Source organism: Vanacampus margaritifer, chromosome 4, assembly GCF_051991255.1.
Source record: "Vanacampus margaritifer isolate UIUO_Vmar chromosome 4, RoL_Vmar_1.0, whole genome shotgun sequence".
Classification (NCBI taxonomy): Eukaryota; Metazoa; Chordata; class Actinopteri; order Syngnathiformes; family Syngnathidae; genus Vanacampus; species Vanacampus margaritifer.
The window spans coordinates 31,805,849-31,816,402 of NC_135435.1; the positions used below are offsets into that span (position 1 = coordinate 31,805,849).

The 10,554-nt window shown below is 42.1% G+C and overlaps 2 protein-coding genes across 4 annotated transcripts; one reads left to right on the top strand and one right to left on the bottom strand.

Moving 5' to 3' along the window:
- Positions 1-715: 715 nt before the first annotated feature.
- On the top strand, positions 716-2,837 carry LOC144050901 (H-2 class I histocompatibility antigen, alpha chain-like). Its single transcript, XM_077564582.1, is given in 5 exon segments — positions 716-872; positions 1,547-1,740; positions 1,742-1,974; positions 2,519-2,613; positions 2,809-2,837. Coding segments are annotated over 5 exon segments (708 nt in total).
- A 1,254-nt stretch (positions 2,838-4,091) lies between these two features.
- On the bottom strand, positions 4,092-10,554 carry LOC144050812 (uncharacterized). 3 transcript variants are annotated; one of them, XM_077564423.1, is made up of 4 exons: positions 8,742-10,554; positions 7,964-8,083; positions 6,597-7,128; positions 4,092-4,908 (listed from the first exon to the last, which is right to left on the bottom strand). In XM_077564423.1, the coding sequence occupies exons 1-4, from the start codon at positions 8,763-8,765 to the stop codon at positions 4,835-4,837; spliced, it is 750 nt and encodes a 249-aa protein (XP_077420549.1). In that variant the 5' UTR covers positions 8,766-10,554; the 3' UTR covers positions 4,092-4,834. The 3 variants fall into 3 exon arrangements, with proteins under 3 accessions (XP_077420549.1, XP_077420550.1, XP_077420551.1); XM_077564424.1 differs by having other exon boundaries at positions 7,964-8,166; XM_077564425.1 differs by lacking the exon at positions 7,964-8,083 and having other exon boundaries at positions 8,742-10,546.

Sequence of the window (10,554 nt, forward strand, 5' to 3'; positions counted from 1 at the left end):
TGTTGTGTGCATTTCGAGTGGTCGTCACTACTTATGACGCTGCTTCAACTTTCCGTCGGTTTCACATGGCTTCTTTTCACGTTTCAATTATGTTGATGATGGTCGCCAAGTCACTTTTATTCCTGGCCGTGTCCGTGCAAATGCACAGCGTGACGCCTGGTAAGCGTAAAAACGTTCCACGGCTTTTGTCTAATGACACGAACGGTACTTCGATATGACAGTCATGTATTAATGAGAGTCAAGAGTACAAAGGAGTACGTCAATATAATGAAATATATTGCTCTTAGCCATGTAAAATGCCAAGCGTAATAGTGTATAATTACAGCAATACTGTATTCGCCAATGATACTTGTAAAGTGAAAGTAAAAAAAAAAAAAAGGAAACAATGATGGGCTTGAGTTTGCCTCATGCGGTTAACATAAAATAACACAAAGTAAGACGGATAAAGAGCATATTGAGGTACAGGAACATATTTAGAAACCTATAGCCTAATATACAATCGTTTTTTTATTGAATAAATGAAAAATGTCACATACATTATGTGCAAGATTTTTTACAAAGTATGTTTTTTTATTCATTTTGTTTGTTTGTTTTCTTCTTTCAGTGCTTCACATGCTCGAGTATTTGCCAACAGCGTCTACTAACATTGCGGGCTTGCCAGCGTCCATCGAGGTGGGCTACGTGGACGGAGTTGAGTTCATACACGACGACAGCGATGGCGAGAAAGCGGAAGCCAAGCAGGGCTGGATGGAGAAAGTCACCGTGGACGACCCCCGACTACCGGGAGACGGAGACGCAGAGAAATGTCGCCAACGAGCGCGTCTTCCAAGTCAACGTCGGAATCGCCAGGAAGCGCTTCAACCGTACGGGAGGTTTGGCAAAGGCCAACCTACTAAATGAAACTCCTCAACTCGCGTCAACATAGTTCACTGAGACAGACAGCAGCAGAACACTGTTCTTTTGACACCAAGGTGCCACAAAATGGCTCCAAAGTCGAGACGGATCGATATGTTTTTTTCAGGGCCGATACCGATGATTAGCGTTCAAGGATGCCGATAACCGATATTTGGAGCTGATATTCATTTTCTAAAAGCATCAGCATAAAAAAAAAAAAAATACAAACTCCAGCTGTTAACATTTTTTGAATTTTTAAGAATATGTTTATTAAACAACTTTTAGGGTTTGTTAAATATTGGAGAGAGAGAAAACAGTCAATAGACATCTTTGTTTTAAAAATCGAACAGGAGCATGTTTTCAGAAGTTAAATAAAAACTTAAATGAAATAGCTCCCTATTGTTTTCCAAAATACCTGAAGTACAGTATTAAAATTTGACTTCTCTTCGATTGAATTTCAAACAAAAACAGGGGGTGTCGGGCCCGCAGCATCTCTGAAAATTTAAATAATGAGTGCCCTGAAGTGATCACTTTTTTTCAATTGATCTATTATTGGGTGATATGAAATGCTGAATATCGGTCTCTCGCTACTCCAAAATAATAATTTGTTCCAAATGAGACTCTTTAGCTGACTTTGACATGTTTCCTTAACACAAGATGGCACCAAAGCAGCGATTTGGTCTCAATAAAACCCCTCAAATCTCGTCAACGTTTCCCATGAAGTCACACTCACTCGTTCACGTTGTGGCTTTCTGTGCAGAGCTCCCCCTGGTGTTTCTCCTCCAGAAGACGCCGTCCTCGCCGGTCACTTGCCACGCGGCAGCTTTTTACCCCAAAACAGCCGATCCTTTTCTGGAGGAAAGATGGCGAGCAGCTCCACGAGGACGAGGATTATGGCCAGACGCTCCCCAAGCGCGACGGAACCTTCCAGATGACGGTGCACATGAAAGTGGAGGTGACGGCTGAGGTGGAGTGTCGGTACGAGTGCGGGATTCAGTTGGCTGGTGTCAAGGACCAAATTGTCGCCAAACTGGAGAGAAAAAACCTCCTGAGCAACGCACGCAATGAAGGTGAGAAGCATTTGCGTTGGCGTGAATTGTTTTGGTCACTGCTCATATTCTCCCCTGGTCACGTCACCTCTCCCGTCCAGTTTTGGTAACTGCTCCCTGTCCTTTCTCACTATTTGTGTCCTGCTCCTGTCCTTTCCTTTCCTTTCCTGTCTGATCAAGTTTTGCCCCGAACATTTGCTTCGGTCCTGTCCTGGCCGCTCCTGCCCTTAACACTGATCATGTCCTGTCACGTTCTGGTCGTTGGTCCCGTCCGTCCTGCTCAGGATACCTTTTCATTCAGGTCCTGGTCATTGCCCCCATCCTGTCCTGTTCAGCCAAATCCTGTTCGCTGCTTGTGTCCTGTCTCATTCTGTCTTATGTCCTATTTGCTACTAATTGCATTGTCTTCCTCGCAGGGTGTGGCACTTGGAGATGAACTACGACTCCTACATTGTATCAGGTTGTCGTTATTGTGCTCTCAGTTTTTTTCCCTTTTTAGGCCAGTTCAGGTCTGACAACAAAATCATAAACGTTTTGTCTTCTTCACGCACTGTTTTTGCGTCATTTTTGAAGACGAAGAAAATAATCACCGTCGCTGCCCCGTTAGCGGCCATCGGTCTGGCGGTCGTCATTGCGGTCATCATCGTCGTCGTCAGGCATCGCAATGGTGGTGAGGGACACACATTTTTCCCAAGACAACGTACTTTGTCTCTTGTTGCTTGTCGGAAGTAAATGTCAATTTGTGTCTCTTTCATTTCAGACGATTAACACTGCAGCTTGTAAGTCCAACGTGTCCTATTTGCTTCTTGTTCCAACGTTTAGCATGAAACACCTTCTTGACGAACGAGTTTTTGTGCTCCCACAGCCAATGGCGCCGGTGTGGCGCTTTCGTAAAATGGAAAGTCGAACCCCGAGTGAGACAAATCTGCCGACGCGACATGGAGACGACGCTCACATGCACTCGGGGCGGTTTCCAATTGGCTTCACATCATCAACGTTTTTGTGTCCTCTGATTGGTTGGTCAGAGCGAGCCAAGCTTGACCAGCGGAACCCGTCGGTCGCAATCTGCACACATGAATACATTGAACAATCAGCACACCTTTGGAGAATAGCATGTTTTTATAATGTATTATTTTTGTCCTGTTGAAATATGAAGATTGATTGTGAACTGCTCCAGTATTTATGGTTTCTACAGTTGTGACGTGACGTTTTTAAAGACGGATCGAGTCCCCACTGAAGGCAACAGCTGCCAAATTCAAGGCCCGTCGGCCATTGCAACTAATGAATGTATAGGATGAAATTTCACTTTCACTTTTAACATCAAGCGTCACTGAACATGTTCACAAACGTCACATTTCATCAGATCACGTTTTCAGATCCCACCATGAGTTTTTCTTTTTCTTTTTCAACTTGCGTTTGCTACTGTTAAATGTCATCCGTGTGCTGTATTTACATACAAGTTTTTTTAATAAAATTGCTTATTTCAATTATATGAGAAGTTTTTTAAATAAAATTGCTTATTTCAATTATATGAGAAGTTTTTTAAATAAAATTGCTTATTTCAATTATATGAGAAGTTTTTTAAATAAAATTGCTTATTTCAATTATATGAGTCAGGGACAATTCCGCCCCTCTCCCACAAACACATACGCACACTTAAGGTTCAACTTTTTCCAATAAGGTCCCGCATATCTGAACAAACATGCCATTTTTGGGGTCTCCTGAAAAGTGACTATTTTGGAGGTACAAGGTTTTGGCCCGACGCCAACGATTTGCATTTTTAACAAAACTTTTACTGCAACCCCTTCACGTAATTTCATTTCAGTTTTAGAACATAAAGTGGACCACAAATTTGTACTTTGGACACCCCTGATTTGACCTTGAAATGTTCATGGGTCAAAGGGACCTGCTGCATGTTTTATAATTGAAAAAACTACATTCAAAAACGAATTGAAATATAATTAAAGCTACTGAACATAGAATATTCCATTTCAAATGCTACTGCCACCTGCTGACGAAAAATGAAACTGCACATACAACGTCACATCTGCAGACAGAGCGCGGGAAAGTCGATTACTAATTAGACATTTCAATCATAAATGCTCAAATAAAAAGGCTACAGTAAAAATATTTTTAGGAAAAAAGGAAAAGAATAATAGGGTACTTTATTTTGATTGGGAATGTTCTGTTCAATGCATGTAAATGTAACAAAATAAAGCATCTTCATTTCAAGCGTTTTTTTCTTCACTATCGTAGTTAGTTCACGTACCGGTATGTCAAAGTTGTCCTACTAGTGAGGAAAAAAGCACATGCTATAGCCAGTGTTTCCCACAGATTTGAAATCGACTTGGGTAGGTGGACTCCTGGGAGGGTTTGGGGGAGGCGGGGGTCAGTCCTGCTACTTGCGTCTCCTCTAACCTCATCATCCACCAGTGACGGCGAACTGATGCTACATGCGGTATATCTGCTCGCTACTGTATACTAGTAACGTACCTTAAGATAGTTTGATTTGAGCATTTGAATTCACAAAACAAATCAGCACATTAACCAAAACCATCTGATTTCAACGGGGCCCCCAAAAAATGTGGGAAAATTCATTCCTGATTCTGCCACATTGGATGAAGACGCGAGTGGGTGAATCTCTGAGACGAGTTCTTTTGGGGGCAGAAGTTAGTGACAGTTGTGATGAATTTTTGATGGCTTTATTTGCAGATTGTCAGCGTATTGTTGTTGTTGTCGTCGTCGTCGGGGCAGATGCCGCGGGATGTTTCCACGCCGCTGAAGCTCATTTAAATTACAGACAAAGACGAAGAGGAAGAGGTGAGCCAACATCTGCACGCCTCTTTTTCGATAAACACAGATCAGCCAGATAGAACAAATGCGAAAAAGATTCATGCGCCGCCGCCGCCGCCGCCGCGTTGGTGCTGAATTCCCATTTTCATTTCATCCGCGCTCGCACTTAATGCTGAGAGGAAACACAATGCACAGCACACGCACGTATCAAAAATAAGATTAATGATGGCAAAGAGTTATAAATATGGAGATGATGTTGCAACGCCTCCAAACACGCTTTGAAGTCACAACCAAATACTTTCTGACAGCGGCGCAAACTTTTCATTCGCACCTCCTTGTTTGTGTTCTGCGTGAAAATATTCCAAAATGATGCGGACCGAAAAGGAAAGTGAACTTTTCCAACAACTTTGTGGAATGTTAAATGTCACTGCAAACCCTAATCCTGGCCTGGACCCGACACTGAAACCCAAAACCGTGTTGAAAGCATATAACCAGTGGCTAAAATCCTGCTCTGCAACCCTAAACCGGTCTTAAAAATGATGACTTGAAACCTTGATCCCGTCTTCAATTCACAATTCTTACTTGAAACTGTGAATGCAAATCGAATCCAAACGTGGATTAACGCTAATTTGGATTTTTTAATTTGAAACTCTAATCTTTTTCTTACTTGAAACCTCAGTTGCAAATCCTAATCCTGACGCGGAACTCTAGAACCCCAAACCCTGTATTGGCACCCCAAGCCTAATTTGAAACCCTGATCCTGGTGTAGAACTGTATTTTGAAACCCCAACACTGTCTTGAGTCGCCAATTTGAACCGTCTAACCCTGGCCTAGTTTGAACGCTGACTTGAAAAAACAATCCTGCCTTGGAATTTAAACATTATAAACGAATCCTGGTTGGAGACCCTTACTTGAAACCTTGATCCAGTTTTGTATTCCCAATTCTGAAACCCTAACTGCACAGCATAATCCTGACCCGGGACTCAAACTCCTAATTCTGTTTTAAGAACTGTACTTTGAAGCCCAAGGCAATGCTTTCTTGAGTCCCCAATTTGAACCCCTTAACCCCGGACTAGAATTCTAGTATGAAACCATAATAATGGTGAGCGGCCTGTAACCCAATTTTGATATCCCAATCCTGTCTTGAACCTCTAACTTAAAACCCTAATTGGAAACGTGTTTGTTATTGTGATTTTTATTCTCCACTTTTTTTGCCGTGTAACAACTCCCACATAATATTTCCGATTTACACCGTTCAAATTTCAATTAGCTTCAAAAATTGCCGCCTTCCGGGGTATTTATTGTGTTATTATTATTCAACTTTTCTCCATTGATTTCTAAAGTACAGTACGACTTTCCACGCCCACTCCCATAAATACAGTTAATCATCATTACCACCGGTCCGATAGTGCTCAGTGGCGCAGTTGGTAAAGTGCATTGTCTGGTAACGAGGAGGTCGCAGGTTCGAAAACCTCCGACTGTACATTGCAAATATATCGATGGCCATTATGTGATTTACATGTATAACAACTGACCATCATACTAAGAAATGGATTATAATTTCTCTATCATTTTTCTTTTTATTAATTTGTCATTTAACTACAGTTAAAAATGTGTAATTTTCACATAATTTTATCTTCCAATTTACTTTATAAGCACATGCATTCAAATCTTAGCATTCCCCCGCAATTTCTGCAGAAATCGCACTTTGTCTAGTTCTGGTAACAAACGGACTCGGTCGGCATAAAGCAAAACTGGAATCACATTTGTGTGTGTGTGTGTTTTTTGAATCAAATCAAACAAAAGGAGGTGAGCGGCAGTCCAGATCGGAGGGAGGCTGCAGGTATGACGGAAAGGTACCGTCGGGCATGGGGTACTGTGGGCCGGATGGCCGCAAGATGAAGAAGGGCGGCGTGGTTGGCGCAAAGTAGCAGTCGTACGGCAAGTGTTGTGGAGGCTCCAATTCCAGCGTGGCGGCGTCGAACCCTCCGTGCCCCGTGAGAAGACAATTTTGCCTCTCCAGTTTGGAGATGTGCTCGTCCCGTTGCAGGATTCCGGTTGCCATGCTCTCCTGCATGCTGAGCATCTGCGCCCGCAAGTCGGCCGCCGCGGCGTCCATGTTGCGTTTGGCGCTCTCCAGCTGGCTACGGAACGCAATCATGGTGTCCTGCACGATCTGCAGCGCGCTCAGAAAACCAGCATTCTCTTTTTCCCGCACCGCCAACCATTGGTGCCACTCTCTCTCACTCTTTTCCTTGATCCACAAGTTCTCCTTGAGGGACTCGGACACCTGGGAGACCCGGTCTTCAATGGCGAGCCCGTCTGCGGTAGCGCCGAGCTGCGAATTGCGCTGGGATGGATCGTTCTTGTCCGGGAAATTGTCTTCATGCGGCTGGAAAAGACCAAAAGGCGGAAGGCTTGCTTGATTGTCTATTATTTACACCCGCAGTTCCACAAGCCCACCTTGGTTCAAGACAAGCTCCGTGTTTCTTAACAGTGGTTATCCAAAGTCTACACACCCCTGTTCAAATGACAGGTTTTTATGATGAAACGTTTTCCACCATTGTCACCAAGAACCGCTAAAACGCAATAGACATTAAAGTGAAACCTCCACACAGCAAGTAAATAACCCCCAATGAAGTTTAGCTGTTCGAGTAGGCTTTTCCTGACAGTTTTTTGCTTCCTATCAGAAGCCTGAAATTTGTGTGCCTGTTCTCTCCACCATGGCGAAGGCGCCAGTTCCAGCAGAAGAAAAGCAGCCCGTAGGCTTCTCGTCTTTTCCTCAGTTTTGGACGGATGTCCACTTCTTGGGAATGTCACCGTTGTGACAAATTTTCACCAGCTGTTGATGCCCGTCTTCAATAATCCATGGTGCATGTCATGCCTTGGAAATTCTCACAAATGATACCTTTGAACAACGAGATCCCCGACGCTGTGGAATCTCCCGACAGACTACGGCTAGCGAGCAGTGACTCGAAAATATGTCAGGAAAAGCCTACTCGAACATCAGAACTGTATTGCCTTTTACATCATATTTATTGTCTACTAGCTGCTACTTAATGTACCATAAACCTCCCATGTTTTATCATATTTACAATATTTTGAATACAATATCTAGCAGTAATGCACCATCAGAATTATGAAAATTAGAATATGCCTCCGATGGATATTTAATGTCCGATCGCATATTGACATGAGCTGTACCATAACGACTGTTGTCAGCCTACCTGTTTCCTTTTCTTTTTTGACTTATTGAAGAGCTGACACTTGAAGAAGCTGCTGAGAACGTTCATGCTTTGCCTTACGCGGGCGGGCGGGCGTCGTGAGGTGCCGCAAGAAAACCAACCCTGTGGCAGGGGTGGGGAGGCGCGCACATTCAGTCTTGGGGTGGCCTCCTTGACATAAGCGAGCTGTGGCTGGAACCCGTGACCTCACAGAGGCATCAAGGATGTGATGTCACAGATATCGGTTTTGGGGGGTAAGTTATTAGAGGATTACAGCAAGCATATTACAGCAAGTGGAACTGCGCGCTGGCTAAGGAAAGCTGGACAAACGTCTGGAAATTATTAGTTCTGTTTGAAACACTAAGTTTAAAAACCTAGCTATGTCCTAAGGCAAAAAAATGAGACCCCAACCTTGGCTTGAAGTTGAAACCATAGCTTCCGAAACATGAACAACATGAATCAAAATACTAACTTTAAACCCTCCTTTGAAACATTGCATTTGTTGAAAATGCCAATATATGCCAATTCCATTCAATAACTCAAATGTGCCCTTCTGTTATTCAAAGTACCCCCAAAAAGGCACCCAGTGCTTACAAAGAAAGGAAACAGCTCCAAGCTGCTGATTTCTTTTTAATATACATAAAAAAATGAAAATGGTCGTTTTAATGTGAGCGGATTGCAGGTCTACCTCTCGAAAAATCACACACAAACACACACCGTTTAGAGTAGACAGCTGCAAGTTCTGGCTGGATCAAACTTCCATTATTTTCAAATGGCTTACCTTAACTCTAATTTTGTGTGACATTGGAGCCAAAGTTAGAAAATCCTGGTCAGTTATTGCGCCTCTTGCTGCTCTAAATAGTAAATCCTTGTCCTAGCTGGCTACATGCTAAGCTATCCGATGCACGTCCACATGTCTACCGACTTTTACTCGTCTTTTATTTCTTCTTCTACTTCCTTTTGACAGTAGTCAATTCCTTTTTGGTGCATTAGCGCCCTCTTCTTTAGTATCGATATTTATGGCTGTGAATAAGGCCACCGGTGGTAATGCAAGACTACTTCTTCTTCTTCTTTCTCATTGCGGTTGACTGGTGCTTTTGGTGAAGTACCGCCACCTTATGAAACGAAGTGCAAGCACGCGGCAGTAACTAATCTAACCTCAAAAGAAAAAAAAGAAATTAAGTAACAATTGGCCATGAAAACACAAAATGAATATACATAATTGGAGGAAGAGCTATGGTTTTAATATACAAGGAAAAAATACAGTAAAAATAAATTTTAACTAAATGTATCATGAAGATGAAAAAAAAAAAGTTGCACCTGAGTATAAATCGTGTGATTTATAGTCTGACAAATAGAGTCATTGAAACTCGAACCCAGGCTTGAAACCATACTTTAAAACCCCAACCCTGACTTGAAATTCAAATATGAAATATAACTCCTGTCACCTTGTAAACCGTAACCACTAAAAAAAAAAAAATCTTTTTATTTATTTATCTGAAACGTGTACGTTAATGAATTCAAAGTAGTCATCAGGGTGTTTTTCCAAAACCTTTCGGCTATATTTTCCTCGCTCGCCGTAATCTCAACAGCTGTCCTAATCTTCTTGAGGCCTTTGCACAAAGACGCAAGCGCCATTTTCTTCTTCTTCAGCCTCCCAGGTTGCGTTTGAATAATAGAAAGAGTCTCTATATTTGAGAGCGTCCTCAGTTGGCGAATAGAATTGAAAAGATTCCAGGCGTCAGAAGACGTCGCCGAGGGGTTCGAAGAACACCAAGTGGCATGTGGAGGCCCACTTTACACTTGCCGTAACCTCCTTCTCTGCCGTTCGCCAGCTGTCTCCTTTCGTTTCACTTTTTGCTTGACGTGCACCATTCGCAACCCACAGAAAATTTTATTAATACAGTTAATACATATATTTTATTCATTAATTTTTAAAAAAAAAAATGGAGAATGTGTTTCAAAAGTGTGTCTTCCCAAGCATACAATATTTTAAGTAAAAAAAATAAGTTAATTGATTTGTATGAAACCCTAAAAAAAATTGGGTTGTTTTGTATTAAACAACTTACAAAATATTTGGTGTTTTTGTGGGTTATTGATTTGACCAATTTTTTTAGGGTTAAATAAATAACCCCAAAAGTTGCGTCAGTCCCTTTTTGGTCTTGTTGTTTTTAAATAATAATTGTGTTTTGTTTTTTTAAAAGGTAGGTCCAATAAATAATCCACAAAGCAATCTACTTTCGTGGGCCGCTTTGTGTCAAATAACCCCATTTTTATATTTTCCAAAGTTTTTGTTCAATTTTGGGGGTTGATTTATTGGTTATTGCTTTGATCAAACGTTTTGGGTTCAAATGACCCAAAAAGGGATGGTCGCATTTTGAGTTTAATTGTGTGAAAAAAGGAGCGAGCTAACATTTTGGTTGACTTATTTAACCCCAAAAGTTTGTTGATGTGGTCGACTCCTCCCAACTGGCAGCAATACGAAAGCGTGCTGGGAAAGGTCGCCCATCTTGAAACGCAAACAAAAGTCGCTCACCAAAGTTCCCAACTTGATGAGAATGTCGTGATTGATTGGTCAATTGATAAGGGGCCCG

What these genes read in the sequence shown, in the direction of transcription:
- LOC144050812 (XM_077564423.1), bottom strand. Translation starts at nt 8,765, where the DNA reads ATGTCACACAAAATTAGAGTTAAG. An exon ending in CACACAAAATTAGAGTTAAG is followed by an intron (nt 8,084 to 8,741) that starts GTAAGCCATTTG and finishes CCCCTGCCACAG; the next exon opens with GGTTGGTTTTCTTGCGGCAC. An exon ending in ACAGTACCCCATGCCCGACG is followed by an intron (nt 4,909 to 6,596) that starts GTACCTTTCCGT and finishes GTTTCCTCTCAG; the next exon opens with CATTAAGTGCGAGCGCGGAT.